At 35.9% G+C, this 16,633-nt stretch overlaps 2 protein-coding genes and 1 long non-coding RNA gene across 3 annotated transcripts; 2 read left to right on the top strand and 1 right to left on the bottom strand.

Moving 5' to 3' along the window:
- Window positions 1–2,215: 2,215 nt before the first annotated feature.
- Window positions 2,216–2,703, top strand: LOC117920012. Its single transcript, XR_004652176.1, has 2 exons — window positions 2,216–2,297; window positions 2,386–2,703. It is a non-coding gene; the product is annotated as an uncharacterized LOC117920012 (long non-coding RNA).
- A 1,206-nt stretch (window positions 2,704–3,909) lies between these two features.
- LOC117920967 (transcription factor bHLH140) lies at window positions 3,910–9,397 on the top strand. The gene is made up of 6 exons (XM_034838695.1): window positions 3,910–4,351; window positions 4,453–4,574; window positions 5,182–6,134; window positions 6,921–7,593; window positions 7,683–7,853; window positions 8,638–9,397. Exons 1-6 carry the CDS (start codon window positions 4,318–4,320, stop codon window positions 8,971–8,973), a joined length of 2,289 nt encoding a protein of 762 aa, XP_034694586.1. The 5' UTR covers window positions 3,910–4,317; the 3' UTR covers window positions 8,974–9,397.
- Window positions 9,398–11,006: 1,609 nt separating this feature from the next.
- LOC117920461 (pyruvate decarboxylase 2) lies at window positions 11,007–14,051 on the bottom strand. Its single transcript, XM_034838009.1, has 7 exons — window positions 13,851–14,051; window positions 13,224–13,769; window positions 12,940–13,103; window positions 12,200–12,850; window positions 11,980–12,097; window positions 11,567–11,755; window positions 11,007–11,465 (listed from the first exon to the last, which is right to left on the bottom strand). The coding sequence occupies exons 2-7, from the start codon at window positions 13,746–13,748 to the stop codon at window positions 11,295–11,297; spliced, it is 1,818 nt and encodes a 605-aa protein (XP_034693900.1). The 5' UTR covers window positions 13,749–13,769; window positions 13,851–14,051; the 3' UTR covers window positions 11,007–11,294.
- Between the last annotated feature and the right edge of the window lie 2,582 nt (window positions 14,052–16,633).

Raw genomic sequence — 16,633 nt, 5'->3', positions numbered from 1 at the left:
AAGCAGAATTTAAGGGTATGGTCTAGGACTTTGTGAGGCATTATGACTAAGACTCCTCTTACAGGATTTAGGTTACCTATCTAGGCAACCAATTCGATTGTTTTGTAACAATAAAGCTGCATGTGACATTGCTCATAATCCAATACAACATGATCGTACAAAGCATGTCGAGCTAGACAGATTCCTCATTAAGGAGAAGTTAGATGATAAGATTGTGGAATTGCCTAAGATTCGATCAGAAGATCAACTGGGCGATATCCTCACCAAAGTTGTCTCAAGTCAAGTGTTCTCAAAATTTTTAGACAAGTTGGGCATGTGTGACATCTATGCACCAACTTGAGGAGGAGTGTTGAGATATTAGGAATGCTTTCCTTATATCATTCTTTCCTTATATCATTTTTTCCTTGTATCATTCTTTCCCATTCTTAGAATGGTGATTACCATCTATATATTCTCTGTACATGAACGAATAAAAGTATGAATGAGAAAGAAAAAAAAATCAATCATCAATTTGAAGAGAATTTTGAAAAGTTCAAGAAAATAAATTCAAGATGATTAAGTAATAGAAACATGATATTTTTTCTAAATGAATAAATAATTTATATATGTTTGAAAAAAAAAGTATACTAAGAATATAATTATTATTAGAACATTAATTTAAAAAGTTTTCCAATTTTTCAGGTGATTCATAGGAAATTTTGTCACTTTTTATCTTTTGGAGTTTAAGTTCAAGTAAGGGGATTAATTGAAAGAAAAAAATATTTCTTTTAAGAATGGTCAAGTATAATTTTTCTTTTGAAAGATTCATAAAAGAAAAAAAAAAAGTTTGGTCAAATTTATGAGATATTGAAATTGAGAAATATTTTCTTATTGTATATGTTTTCTTACATGTGTGATATGAATTTTTTCTTTCAAAAAAAAAAATGGGTTTTGGTAATCTAACCCTTGTTAAACTCTCATTACCTTTGGTGAAGGTAATGATGAACTATAAACTCAGTTCGTAGAGTAATTACGGACCTATGGTATACCATCATATTGATTTTAGTTCCGCCTATCATCATTTAAAGAGCACATGAAGCTAGCCACTTCTATAACTCTCATTATAAAGGGCATCTCTATAAGTCCTAATTTGATTGGCATTTTCTATAAAATGCTAAAATTGTTCATTTAATTTGTATGTTCGCAAAATAGTGTTATGTTTAAAATGTACTGAAAATTACACATGTAATATAAGTTTGTTTTGGTGTGCTTAAAAGTATGTTGTAAACATTTTCTATTTTATTTCTTAAAACATGTATACTTGATCTATACACCTATTATTGGGTTTTAAGTTTACTCCTTTTACTAAAATGTCTTTAGGTACACCTAAATTTGATAAGGAGTGACTCGGATAAAAGAGGTTTTCATAAGTACATTTAGTTCATAGTCTTGAATTTAGTGTCATGGTAACATTTTGTTATTAATAGTTTAATTTATCATTTCTATTTTGAATAAATTGTGATATTTGGATTATGAATTTAGTACAAAAATGACAATTTCTTATTATTTCTTATTAAGATATATGAACTTTTTGAGATTTGCTCGTAAAATGACCTCGGTGCTTAGCCTACAAGTTTGAGTCATTACACATAACAACTCAACGATCTCATTCAATGGTGCAACTCTACCTAGGACATTATAGGTCACCTTCCCATCACCATGAGAATTAAGTTACACTCTATATGTGTCAGCATGATTAGTACCTTATTTATAACTCATATTTCAATTGAATTTCTCCTCAATTTCATCTTTACCTTTCTCACCAAACAAACAAGAAATGTAAAAGATTGACATTGACTCTATCCAAATTCTAAATAGGAGATCTTGGTTCCATGAAATATTTAATGCAATTTTCTTCATAATTAAACTATTTTGAAAAATAGTCTTTGCCTGGTTAAATTTTTAATATAAATTATTTCACAATCAAATATAAATTTTGAGGAAAAAAACAAAATAAAAAAGGAAAATGCTCTTGGTTTTCATTATTTAAGAGCAATTTTTTTCAAGCCCAAACAATAAGCCGTTCATATGAAGTTTCTAAACTTTCGCAAGCAACATTAGCAGTAAATGGGCTAGCTGGGCTTCAGTGTTTCGAATAGAACGGGCCCAAAATTCAACCCAAATGGAATTGTGAGCAAGGCCCATTTAGGTGTGTCTAGGGTTTACTTATATAAGCCATCCCCCGTGACCCGTGTGATAAGTTAGGGTTTGCCCGGTTTTGAAGCAGAAGCTAGGGTTTGATCACCATGAGGGCCAAGGTAATGATCTGAAACTCTTTCATCTTGTATCAATGCGTCGTGGTTTTGATTGTGATCTCATTTGGATTTGTGCGTTTGGTTTTTTCAGTGGAAGAAGAAGCGCATGAGGAGGTTGAAGAGGAAGCGCCGAAAGATGAGGCAGAGATCCAAGTAGAACCATCTTGTGGTTTTCATGTTCTAGGGTTTTGGTTACATTTCTAGCTTCTGTAAACGAACCAGTTGTTGGATTTGGTTATTAGTTTTGTGTTTTATGTGATTTACTTGACCTCCGTTTGGTTCTTGGGAAAAAAATGGAAGAAAAAGAAAATGCTTAGAAGGCTGCTCGATTGAGTGTTATAAGAATTTTCTATATTTTTCTAAAAAAAACCTGGAATGGAACTGGATGCGAGTAGATTTTGGTTGTTTTTGTGTTAGGGTTTTGTTTGGTTGGTATCTCAATTTAGTGCTGTGTGGATTTCGCGTCAAATGATTCAGTTCTTTCTGAAAGAAGATGATTGGTTGATTCATAGACCCATCAAGCTTCTGAATCGATAAATTGGGGGCAAAGCACTGGATTTAGACTACATTACTTACCCAACTTGAATTGTTAGCCATGCATCAGCATTCAAATTTATGCCTAGGATTTGAACAACATCCATTTCCTTTCCATCAAAACTCAAACCTGAAGAGCTAAGCTTTAAGCTCCTCGGTTTGGACCAGGAATTGATCAATCTTTACAAAGGTAACTGCTCTCAAATATGAAGTAGGAAAAATCACGGCTGCGAATGAACTAGTTAATTGTCATCTGAAGGGGGCCTGAGGCTGATATGATCACAAAAGTGGGTGGTTTCAAGTATGAATTTAGTTTAGAAGCGTTAACGAAAGTCAAAATTTGTTTTCAGATTGATCGAACAAATTGAGATAAATAGAATATAAGTTTATGAGGGTGAAGCTTGTTGCTAATGTAGTGGAGGAAATGCCGCCATCGGTGGCAAATGCAATTTCATGGGGCAAAATGGGATTCTTACGAGATTTTGGATGGGGTAATTTGGGTTGGGTTTAGGATAACAATGAAGCTAACCCAATTGTTAGATTTGGCTTGGGACATAATGAAGTATTGGATCATTTTAATTAAATTATTATTAATATTGTATTTAATTAGCGATATTTAAATTTTAATTATTTTTAAATTTTTAATTAATATTCAAATCATTTATCATATATAAAAATGGATATATTATTTTTTTATTTGTTAAAATTAAATAGTTTATCATGTATTAAATTAATACATCAAATTGAATTTAATAAACTAAAATAAATTTAAAGTGCATTCGACAATGATTATTAGAAAAGTTTTTATTCTTTCTACCACTTAAAATTTTTTGTATTTTAAGTATTAAAAATATTTATTAAAATCACTATCTAATATTGATATCAATTTATAACTTGTTAACTTGTTCAACCCGAACTTTATATATTTTTATTTAACTCACTAATCTAGGCAAAAAAATATTTGGACTTAGCTTAAATTAGGCAAACTTCATTTTAGATTTGAGATTATCAACTCCACCAAACTGTCCAAATTGTAGCTATTTGCGTCATGTGTCATTAGAAGAACAAACAAAATAAATTAAATAGTTAAATACATTTTGTCTCTTTAATGTTTATTTTGAATAAGCGGGGATAAAATGTAAACACATAAAGGTCAAAGGGGGTATGGTATATTTAACCATAGAATAGAATAACACCCATCTTGAGTGGTTGGCTGCTTCCTTCCGTATAATGTCACTTGCTCTGGCCATCTGCAGATCAAATTTCTGCCACTATCCCAATTTCCAAACAAGTGATATCGGCAGTGACAAAATTGGGATTGAGCTATCCGCAGTCTATCATTTTCTATCACCGAGCAACTTTAAACTCGTAACCAAACAGACACTTTGTGACATTAACTGAAGCATGTAGAAGAACATCTCAGGCAGAGACTTCTGTAAAGACCATCGGCAGCTTCGCCATTCTAGAGCTCTTAAACGACACCTCCAAAATGGCCGAAATGGATTGCGAACCCACTTCTAAAGGTTTTTTTTTGTTTTTTTTTTTTTGGGTTTCTGATTTTAGGGTTTTCCAAAAATCATCAACGTGATCCATTTTGATAATAGAATTAGACTGTTGCATACAGAAGGAGAAGGGCAGGGGAAGCCCATTGTGGTATTGCTAATGGGTGCACCAGGTAGTGGCAAGTCCACCTTCTGCGAACATGTCATCCGATCCTCCACTCGACCCTGGGTTCGAGTCTGTCAGGTCTCAATCTCTCCTTACACCCTCTCTTCTTTATTTCTTTAGTTTTTATCATGGATGTAACGTGTTTGATGAAATGCTTGGCTCAGCTTCAAGTTCAACAATGGTATACTAGCTTTAGTTTCCGTGAACGCTTGAACCTGATAATGGGTATCACTGAATTTCTAATTCTCTCTTAATATAAGTGCAGATTCATAATTTTTTTTTTTTTTTCCAATTCTATTTTGTCCCTTGAACTCTTTTTTTTTTTTTTTTTTTTTTTGGATTAATGTAGCTCAGTTTTCCAACAATTTAGAGTCAGATACTTGTCTACATCTGTCTTTCGTTTTTTTTTTTCTTTTAACTACTCATCTTTATTATGACTTTGTTTTTGCTTCATTTATTTTTGGGTAATGCTTAATTTTCAAATAATGTAAATGATGCCATATAACATCTTGCTTTTTGACTGATTAAATACATATCTAGGAACTGGAAAGAATTGGGGGACTATGTCATTGCAACTGGCACTTGTAAATTGTAATGATATTGCAAAATACCATGTTGTTTTCAAATTGTGGAGTCTTCTTTTTGGACAGTGATTCTCCTTGATTTTGTTTGCGCCTCTTTTCAGGACACCATTGGAAATGGTAAAGCTGGAACAAAATCTCAGTGCCTAAAGAGTGCAACAAGTGCGTTGGAGGATGGCAAAAGTGTATTTATTGACAGATGCAATCTAGACAGAGAGCAGCGGGCAGAGTTTGTGAAGCTTGGCAGTCCCCAAGTTGAAATGCATGCTGTGGTGCTTGATCTTCCTGCCCAGCTTTGTATTTCTCGCTCTGTAAAGCGGACTGGACATGAAGGAAATTTACAAGGAGGAAAAGCTGCTGCAGTTGTGAACAGAATGCTACAGAAGAAAGAATTGCCTAAATTGAGTGAAGGGTTCCACCGAATCACATTTTGCCAAAATGACACTGATGTTCAAGCTGCCCTCAACACTTATAGTGCACTTAGTCATCTTGATACTCTTCCACCTGGCTGTTTTGGCCAGAAGAACCCAGATGCCAAAATACAGCTAGGTATAATGAAATTCCTAAAGAAAGTAGAGGTCCCTGTTAATGTAGGACCTGATGCAAATTTCCCTAAGCATCCTCTTTCTACTCAAATTACTAAAGAAAAGGATTCTTGCTGCAAACAACCAGAAGACATTTCCTCTTCATCTGGCAATGCAAAGGAAATAAAGGGTGGTGAAGACATAGTGGTACACTCTGTTGATGGAACTGTTTCTTCAAAAGATATTCCCACTTTAGCATTTCCATCTATTTCAACAGCAGATTTCCAATTTAACCATGAAAAAGCAGCTGATATTATTCTTGAGAAGGTTGAGGAATTTGTGAATAAGGTTGAAAATGCCAGGCTTGTTTTGGTAGACTTGTCTCATGGATCAAAGATTTTGTCTTTGGTTAGGGCTAAAGCTGCACAGAGAAATATTGACTCAAACAAGTTCTTTACATTTGTTGGAGATATAACTAGACTTTATTCAAAAGGAGGTCTACGCTGCAATGCAATAGCTAATGCTGCCAACTGGTAAGCTTGTACTGGATTCTTTAATATAATTTCATGTGCAGCCTTCACTGAAGTGTTACTCACTTGTCTTGATCCAAGTATTACTATTTAACAACATAATAGTATTATTTCCTGATTATTTCAGTTTGGAACAAGAATCCAACTCCAATGCTTAAGCCTGTCATCCAAACACCCACTCTGTTATGGTACAAAAGTATAAGCATATTTTGGAATAAGTTGTTTATATAATTGGTTGTTCCCTAAACTTGACTTTCAATTACTTTTTTGGTAAAATTAAAGCAGGATAAGCTCAGTCAAGCAATATCTAAGCTGTTGATAATTCCAGAGCTGGGCTGGCTTCTGAATCCTCTGAACCCTAAACAACTCTTGATGTCTATACTTATATTTCCTAGGCCTATTAGATTGTTATAGTAGCATGAAAAACAACAATATCCAATCATTTCCCCGTTAAACCATGAGAACAATGTTGCTAGGCTACATATTTGGAAGGTGTTTTACCTTCTGAGAGGTCTTGATGGTGATCTGAAACAATTGACAAACCTGGTGGGTGGTTCACCTCTTTTATCTATTACCTTTAAGTGGAACTGTTCTGAAAAAATAGTATCATATCACATGGAGTACAACCAATTCAGAATCATGCTAATTTAGATTGCATTTTTTCCAATTTAGTGACAATGGGAAGTGAAATCTACTTATCGCAGTTTGTGAATGTTAGTGCAGTAAATTTCCATTTGTAGGTTTAATTTGCATGTCAAGAAGATCTTTTGAAAAAGCAAGTCCATGCAGGAGATTGAAATCTGGAGGTGGAGGTGCAAACGCTGCAATATTTAGTGCTGCAGGTCCAGAACTAGAGGTTGAAACCAAGAAGCGAGCCGGATCTCTTATCCCTGGAAAAGCTTTGGTTGTCCCTCTTCCTTCAACTTCACCCTTGTTTAGCAGGGAAGGAGTAACACATGTCATACATGTTCTTGGACCAAATATGAATCGACAAAGACCAAACTGTCTCAACAATGACTATGTCAAAGGCAGCAAAGTTCTTCGTGAGGCTTACACATCACTCTTTGAAGGTTTTGCATCTATAATGAATACCCAAGGAAATTTACTTGAGGGAAGCAGTGAAAACCTAAGGTCAGAGCTATCAGTATCACAAGATCACTTCAAGGGAAATCATATAAAAAATGTTCCAAATCACGATCAGAAGATCAAGAGAGTGGGGGTTTATGAATCCGAGACAAGCAAAAAGTGCAAGGGATTTCAGGATGAACATGAATTTGATTGTACTGAATCCAAGGAAGGCAAGGACAATTTGAACAATGAAAAGATTGGTAGAAACATGACCAAGACCTGGGGTTCATGGGCTCAATCTCTTTACCACATTGCTATGCATCCTGAGAAGCATAAAGACAATTTGATAGAGATATCAGATGATGTTGTTGTATTGAATGACCTCTATCCAAAGGTAAACAAGACCTTTATCTTTTTCTTTCTGTTTTTATTTGCAATTAAAGTTGGATTTCAAAGAAATGGGAACTCCTTTCCTCTTTGCAGGCACAAAGACACCTTCTGGTTCTGGCCCGATCTGAAGGTCTCGATTGTCTGGCAGATGTTGGTGGAGAACACCTTCAGTTATTGAGGACAATGCATGCTGTGGGTTTAAAGTGGGCTGAGAAGTTCTTATGTGAAGATGAATTGTTGGTCTTCCGCATTGGATACCATTCTGTATGTGATAGTCATTCAAGCTGTTTGTTGTTCTCTCTCTTTTTACTTTTCCCCTTTATACAATGCAGAAACCCGAAAAAGATTTTGGCCTTGGAAATTTTGAGTTGGTAGTGGGAGTGTATCACAGAAATCTTTAACATAAGTTGTTGGGCCATCTAGATATAAAGCCAAGGGCCTTAGTCCCATCACATGGTTTACCCTGGGTCCTGGGGCAGGCAGTAAAGAAGTGAGGTGAGGCCGGTGGAGATCTAGTACTTTGAAGCCTCCTGAGGTTGTTAAATATGCATAATAAAGTCCCTTCTACAGTTGAAAGACCAAAAGAGAAATAGGTTGAATTACATTTACGAGGAAGGAACAATAACCTATGATTTAAAAATATGGTCCTCAAATGTAGTATTGGGGAAAAAGAATTTGTGGTGCCCAACTCCTAATGGTTGGGATATGTCTTTGTTGATGTCAAATATTCCAATTATTTGAATGGCAGAAGTACAACATCAATATTTGAGTAATGAAGTTACCATTAAAGAGGTATGCTTAGGAGGATTAAATGTGTGATTTTTTACTTTTTTTTTTTTGGTGGAGCAGTGTGGATTTGGCTGACATAGGTTTTGTTTGGTCTTTCTTCCTATATTTTTCATGCCATTTTTTCTAATTTCATGCTCAAAACTCTGGATGATCATTTTATTCGAACATGTAGCTGAAATTAGTAGTGTTCAAATCAATTAATAATCGAAGCTGATAAATGAGATTGCTTCTCTAATTACCATGTTGTTCCATCTTGCAGGCACCATCAATGCGACAACTGCATCTGCATGTTATCAGCCAGGATTTTAATTCCAAACATCTGAAGAATAAGAAACACTGGAACTCATTCAATTCTGCTTTCTTTCGTGATTCAGTTGACGTAATTGAAGAAATCACTAATCATGGAAGAGCAACAATAAAAGGTGAGGACAGCCAATTATCAATGGAGTTACGTTGCCATCGTTGTAGAAGTGCCCACCCTAACATGCCCCGGCTGAAATCACACATCAGCAATTGCCAAGCCTCCTTTCCTCCATCTCTACTCCAAAATGATCGTCTTGTACTTGCACCCAGTAAATCAGGCAGTGAACCCTAGGTTTGTACAGGTCATCCCTCATCCAGATTTTGTTGTATATAACTATTGAGTCACACTGGTTTACCTTACCCTCTGGTAGCTCTGATGAGATCTTTTACTTCTTGTGGTCAGAGTCATTTAGGTTGTAATTTTTGCCCTTTCTTTGAGCAAGGTACTGCTTAAAATTTTGGTTTTAAAATGTATTTGGCTTTTAAATTGAAGGAAACTTTTTTCAATTGGGTGGTATATCTTGCTGTTGGCTAGATCCTTTGGTTCATTAAATTCAGGTTATGCAGCACCATTCAACTAAAGGATGGCTTTAGGTATACCAATCTGTTGCAGATAGAAGCCATTCAGTGAAAGCACCGGCAGTCTACCTCTCTTTACTCTTGTGGTGTCATGTCTTCTTTTTGGCTCTTTATGTAACAAGGGAATATTTTGATTCTACATGCTGTATTATCAGGAACCATAAACATTTCACAGCTTATCATATACTCACTGAATTGATTCCCTCTGAGCCATAAAGAGTTTGACTCGTTCCGAGTGAAATTCATGGTAAGCCACAATTAGAAAACAAGGGTTGTAAATGGTTTTGCAATTGTGGATGAGTCAAAAAGTGTAAAGTTGATTACTATTTAAATAAAGGCTTAATTTCAAGCCAATCCGAGGTTTGGTGATGCTGATTGGCAAAATTTGAAATCAATGATGATTTATTATATTTACTATTTACACTAGAACTTTTAGGCTATGTTTGGTTCTCGGAAAGTATAAAGGAAAGAAAAAAAATGTTAAGGAAAATGATTTTTTCATGTTTGGTTGTCCTATGAAAAATATATAAAAAAAAATCAAATATAATTAAAACTAATTAAAAAATTATGTATTTTTAAATTATTTAATCTTTATATTGATGAGTTAAAATAAATAAAATGAGTTTGAAGTAACAAAAAAAATAATTTATCAACTTTTAATCTATTTTTTTATTTTCCTTCACTTTTTCTTTCCTTCTACTTTTCCTTTGTATTTTCTTTCCCTCGCATTTTCCCTCAAATTTTTCGGAAACCAAACATAGCCTTAGGGTGTAAATGAAATCAAACACAGTGTAGTATATCATGAAGCAATTTTAGGTTTGATTACTTTATGTCCACATCTGATCTCATTATTTTGTATTTAGATACCATTTGTATTACACATAATTGCATCTTTGTTGGGTTCTAATTTGATGCCCTTGAGCTTTCCTTCCTTTATCTAAACAGGTAGTTGTAGGATGATATGTGATACCAATTGAATCTTCAATTAATGCTAACATTAAATAGTATTGTTGGCCAAATTTATTGCCTACCTTCATTGACTTGATGAAGTGGAAGGACATCTAATGAAAATTGGTAGAAATTTCCACCCCTCAGTAAAATTCTCCTTATTGGAAGACCTTTCGTTTTAGAAATTTAACCAAGACGTGCTCAAATGGAAATTTCCATTCTGACTCTTAGACAACTACATCTTTTGATATACAAATTTTAATTCATTAATCTATTATTAAAATCTTAAAAGTGCAGATTCATGCGATATACCTTAAAAGACTTTTTTCTCAAACTTACATATGTTCCACCTAAAAAGATTCATCCTCCTAAGGACAAGCACAACATAACTTTGAGGAAGTGAAAGAAAGTTGAAATGGAGTTGGTATAAACCATCTATTGTCAGAGAAAATAATTACAAGACCCTCCAGCCCAACGGGACAAGAGTACTAGGAAGAAGGGGGGGATTGATATTCGGAAATGCCGAAGGAAGAGGGCTCCACATGCCAGAAATTTCAACATAATTCGTCATCTTTTGCTTTGCGTCATTTTCATGACCTCTGATATTTTTCTCTCACCACAAAAACCATAGTGCCCTCCTTTTCCATTAGGACCCATTACAATCACCTCTTCCCCATTACAGATAAAAACCAAGCAAATTTGCCATACCCACAAATCCTCCATTCAATCAAAAAAGCATTTATGTTATATGTCTATTCAGAAAAATTTTCATAGAAAACAAGTTCTTAAAAAGAAGGATGGAAAAAAAATATTCATATTCGCTTTGCTTTGATTTAATATAGAGTAAAACTACAGCAATCAACTGTTGCCAATGCCATAACATTATTTGGGAAAATTTAAGGAAAGGTAGTGATAGCATTGGGAGTGATGGAATTCATAGCAAATATACAGAAGCATGACTCTGGAAAATACTGAAAAACAGTTCATGAACACGAAAATAGACCTCCATAACAAAAACCCCTAAAGTCCCATAAGAAATCCACCCTTTCAGCAAGAGGCAGTCCGTTTGCAGCAGAAGGAAAAATTTTACTGAGGGTTTGGCGGGCGGCTATTGGCAGCAGAGACCCTGGAGCCCCATTCCAGCAGCTCTTTGCTTGTGTCATCTTTGTGAGCGATCACCTCAATGAAGCAAAAGCAGTCCTTTTTGGACCCTGTTGCTGTCTCAATTGCGTTAATGAGATCTTCCTCGCAGACAACCTGCAGAGAGTTTCAACATTTGGCTCAATGTCTTGGTAATCAAACTGCATTAGTAGTGATGATTATTGATTAGAGAAGAGGCATGAAGCTTTATGACTCACCTTTGTGGTCCAGCACTTGCCTTCACCATTGTGGATGGCATCAACTAGGCCAGTGTAGTTCCAGTTCTTAATCACATTGTAAGGTCCATCATGGATCTCAACCTCAATGGTGTATCCACCATTGTTTATCAGGAATATGATGCTCCTCTGCTCACAGCGGATCATTGTCGAGACATCTTGTGCGGTCACCTGCTCAGCATTAACCCCAAATTTAGGACTCAGAAGAACTCTATAGGAAAAAGCTGGGAAGACCTACATTTTGTTTATTTAAGTACATTCCAGAATGACATGAAATGTTAAGAACAATCATTCACAATCATCTTTGAATAAGTGATCAAATGTGCTCAAATCAGACCATGTGCACCCAATGAATGAATACATAGCGGTCTGAACTCAAGCCGTGGGTGCCTTACCTGAAAGCTACCATCACCAATGCAAGAAATCACCCTCTTGTTTGGCACAGCCTGTGCATACCCAAGAGTGGCACCTACTGACCAACCAATTGATCCATATTGCATTTGGAACTCATATCTGCAAAACCCAATTCCCACATTCCATGTTAAAGATTATACTCCAAAACAGAGAATCAAATGTCAAAAACTAAAAATCACTATGAAAGTTTCCATTTCTCACCCGCATCCCTTGGGCAATTTCAGCTTCTGGCAGTTAAACCAAGAATCCCCAGTCTCAGCAATCACAGCAGTCTCACTTGACAGCATTTTCTGTATATGCTGGAACAGAACATTAACCCTCAAAGGCTCCTTGGGATCAGACCTGAGAGGCTGCCCTTCAGGAACATAGATCCTATGGTAGTTCTCATAAGCAGTGGTATTGCACTTGAGCCTCTTGGAGAGTGCCTTGAGGAAATCTTTCATCAAAATGCAGCCAAATGCTGGCCCATTACCAATCACAACCCGCTCGGGCTGTACCAATATGGCCTTATCCTTCTTGAGCAACAGAGAATACCCAACAGAACTATAATCGTTGAAAATGGGTCCTGCAAAGATGTATGAATCAGCGGATTCCACAATCTCCGCACAAAAGGCCGTGCTCACCGCACCCCAGTAAGTCCCAATGAACCTGGGATGGCACTCCGGCACCAGTCCTTTTGCTGATGGCATCACCGCCACGGGATAGCCACAAGCATCTGCCAGTTCAACAAATGCCTCGCAAGCTTTGGCAACTCGCAATTTGGGCCCACCCACCATCACAGGCTTCACCGCCTTGTTCAAGAAGGCCGCAGCGGCCTCCACCGCAGCTTCTAGACCCATTTGATTAGTCACTCTGCATCACAGGAATCCATCACTCCCTCTCACTATAAACCATGAAAACTATCAAAACAACAATCAATTAGGGAAAAACTTAAAACCTACTTGGGCGCCAAGCAGAATGGAACGGGCTCCCGACTGAAAGTGGGATGAGGAATCGCGGGCAAATTACAGCTAATACTGATGTAAACAGGTTTGCTTTCCTTCAAAGCTGTTGAAATGGCTGTATCGATCTGCTCATGTGCGTCTTCCAAGTTGTTCACCACAGCCTAAAACATCAAACAACAATCACACCATTCATCAAAAAAACTGAACCCCAAGCCCACACACCATGATCACCAAAACTGAAGCATACCCAATAAAGACTGCTGAATTTGAGAACGAATTACCTGATAACAAGTCACAGTCTGAAAGCAACGGAACTCTTGACTGAAATCGGGCAAACCGATGGTGTGGTGGAGGATTCGGTTGGTGCCGTAGTCGTTGGAGTTGGGACCGCCCACGATACAGATGACAGGGAGGTTCTCGCTGTAAGCGCCGGCGATGGCGTTGAGGACACTGAGCCCGCCGACCGTGAAGGTGACGACGCAAGCACCGACGCCACGGGACCGCGCGTAGCCGTCGGCGGCGTATCCTGCGTTGAGCTCATTGCAGCAGCCAATATTTTTAAGCCCAGGCTCAGCGATCAAATGGTCGAGAAGTGTAAGATTAAAATCCCCGGGAACGGAGAAGACATCACTGACGCCGATCTGCACCAAACGGCGAGCCAAGTGACGGCCGAGAGTGGCCTCCGACGAAGCAATGACGGAGGGAGGCACGGAGCTCAGAATAGAAGAAACGATGCCGTTTGAAGGGCAACCCACGTTGCTGTTCGTGGGCACAGAGGCGTCAGTAACACTGATCTTGGTATCCATTTACGATCCAAGAATACAATCCTACAAACCAAAAAAACAACAAAAAGATTAAGAAAACAGAGAGCCGCACTGCATTAGACACTTGTTCAGAAAGGGAATCACCTTCAAATTCAATAAAAACAAGCTTGTTTCGGAGAGAGAATCTAGTGAGAGAATATTTGGTTTTCTTTTGTTGTGAGGAAGCATGGAAAAAACTAAGGTTGATCAGGTAATTTATAATAAGCGGAATTCCTGGAACAATGGGCGGTTCTGCGGGAGCCTTTGTTTTGAGGCGGTGGGGATTCGGTGGCTGCTTTTCTGATCCTTCTAATGGCCCATTATTTCACAAGAGAAGAGACTAGAATTTTTCCCAATTATATTTAATTAATAAATAAATAAATAAAAACTTTTCCAATGATCAAGGAAAATAAAATATATGACTAAAAGGTGATGTAAGGGTCCAATTACAGGTGGGGTAACTGGTAATTTGGTATTCAATTCAAGGGTATTTTTTAATTCAAGTCTAAGTTCATGGAAATATGGAAGTAACCTATGGGTCAATCCCTATACATAATTAAGTATATAACATGCCAAATTTGTTTTTTTAATTTTTAATCTTAACCATTGAATGATTTAAAAAAACAAAAACAAAAAATAGATTAAAAAATGGAATGGAATCAAAATCTAATACATAAAAAAAAAGAAAATTTTTTTACTATTTTATTATCCCTTTTTAGGATTATTTGAGTAAAAATGTCATTCAAAACTTAATTTTAAAAATTTAACTTCATCTTTTTTTTATCTCGCCCTTACTCTATTATGCTAAAAATAAAATTATCAGACATATTTAATACTCAATAATATTAAAAATATAAGTGAATAATCATATAAATAATCTCCAAATGTAAGCTTATTGCTCAAACAGTGTATCAGTGTGTTTGTCTGTCTTTTTTGCGAACGCTTCTCCACCACTTTACCATAAAAAGAACAATCATGGACTTAAGATGTGATTGTCATGATAAATCATACAGTTGTGTTTGGCATGTATTTCCACACATTGTGTCTCACATGCCTACTTACATTTTCCCACTAACCAAGATTTTATTATTATTATTATTATTATTATTATTGCTTTCATCCATATCATTTGTCACAAAATAGTAAAATCATATTATTATTATTATTATTTTTCCTATTCTATATATATAAAATTTTGTTTCAATAATTAATTTAAAAATGCGAAATAGATTAAGCTTCATTGAAAGGCTCCAATAGAGTACAAGTTAGGCAAATTTTCTTTTCTAAGCTGCCAAATCAGCATAGATATTAAAAAAAATTGACAGCTTCTCCACTACGCAAACCATTCATTAATGGAGAAAACACTACCTAAATATGATTGAGGCAATTAGAAATAAATTTTGAAACCCACTGCCATTTGCCGCTCCACATTAATTAATTTTTTGGAAAGTCTCATAAGTTCCTAGTTATTATGGATTATTTTTGTATAAAGATGCTATTTAGGTTCCCTTATTAAATAAGGAAAATTGTTAGAGATATTTTCGTAAATATTATAAGTTATAAGAGAAAAAGGTTATGAGATGGAGATAAACTTATATAGACTATACTATATACATAAAGATGAGAAAAAGAATAAAAAAATACTTAATAAAATACAAATGCTCGAGGTTTAAGATATGGATGTAAGAAATAGAAAAACATACGAAGTTTCAAGAACTTAATAATTATATTTAATTTTATTCTCTATAATATTCTTTTTAGTAGATCAAAAAGTTTCTCAAATATTATGATAGAAAATGGTTTTGAATGATATATTAGTCTTTTCATATTTTATATCATCTTCATCAATTATACGATTTTTTGGCCGATCCAAAGACAATTATCCCAACTTTTATTTACTCAATATAATTAATTACTGTAATTATTATTATCTCATTTTTTTGAAGAAAAAAAAATGGCAAAAAGAGGTCACATGAAAATAATTTTAGAAGAAAAGCCGGGATAAAACACCGACGTTACTTTTGGGTTCTATCAGTAGCTCAGTGCTTAGCTGTGGGACTTGAAAAAGGAGGGTCAAATACCAGAGGAACCATCCCACTTAATCACCAGATTCACCACCCACCCACCCTCCATGATCTCTAGAAGCCGGATTTGTTTTTTTTTTTTTTTTGAACTGTTTTTTTTTACAAGCGGTTTGTGCAATAAATAAATTTTATCATGTTTTTATAATTTTATTTATATCCAATAATTCAGTTTTAATGGTATATATTTATAATTAATTAATTTATATGCTCTATAAAAGGAAATAGTGTATCAGCAGCTAATCTGTTTAGTAATTGCACAACCGAAAGGAGAAATGCTCTCGGATGAACATGATTAAACGAAGCTGGGGAGTGGGGGCGCCGACATTTCAAATTGCAAGAGTTTGAAACAAACGAACCGTTCGGATTCCAAAAACCAGGAGCAGGGTTTTACTAATCCACAGTTTCCAAAACGACACAAGTCGCTGGTTTTAGGCTATTAGCCTGCTAATTCCTAAAGATCTTTTTGGTCTGTAAATTTCAGGTCAGAGGTAGGTGCCACGTGGACCCCATGCATACATCGTACTCTGGCCCACACGTCGCCTGAATAAAAATTAATAAAAAAAAACCCTCCAATGCGGCGTGACTGGGGACTGTGAGATAAATGTTTTAGCTTTGTAGCGCCGCGAGCGCAGGCCATCCCTCCACCTCCAATGAAGAAATTTTCTTGTGCTGTCGAGACCATGGACAACATGTGTTAACGTGAGAGTCCGCCGCCCTCGTGGAAGTTGCTGAATGAGGTCCACGCTGACTTCGGTGGTGCTGGGAACTTCTGAATTTTAGCTTCAATTTTACAGGATCACGTGG

Source organism: Vitis riparia, chromosome 8 (genome assembly GCF_004353265.1).
Source record: "Vitis riparia cultivar Riparia Gloire de Montpellier isolate 1030 chromosome 8, EGFV_Vit.rip_1.0, whole genome shotgun sequence".
Lineage (NCBI taxonomy): Eukaryota > Viridiplantae > Streptophyta > Magnoliopsida > Vitales > Vitaceae > Vitis > Vitis riparia.
This window is presented reverse-complemented; position numbering and strand designations above follow the sequence as displayed.

Coding starts and splice junctions, on each gene's coding strand:
- LOC117920967 (XM_034838695.1), top strand. CDS start 4,318: ATGGCCGAAATGGATTGCGAACCCACTTCTAAAG. Junction 4,575..5,181: donor CCTGGGTTCGAGTCTGTCAG/GTCTCAATCTCT, acceptor GCCTCTTTTCAG/GACACCATTGGAAATGGTAA. Junction 7,594..7,682: donor TGAATGACCTCTATCCAAAG/GTAAACAAGACC, acceptor TCCTCTTTGCAG/GCACAAAGACACCTTCTGGT.
- LOC117920461 (XM_034838009.1), bottom strand. CDS start 13,748: ATGGATACCAAGATCAGTGTTACTGACGCCTCTGTGCCCACGAACAGC. Junction 13,104..13,223: donor AGACTGTGACTTGTTATCAG/GTAATTCGTTCT, acceptor TTGATGTTTTAG/GCTGTGGTGAACAACTTGGA. Junction 11,756..11,979: donor TTGGTGATGGTAGCTTTCAG/GTAAGGCACCCA, acceptor AATGCTGAGCAG/GTGACCGCACAAGATGTCTC.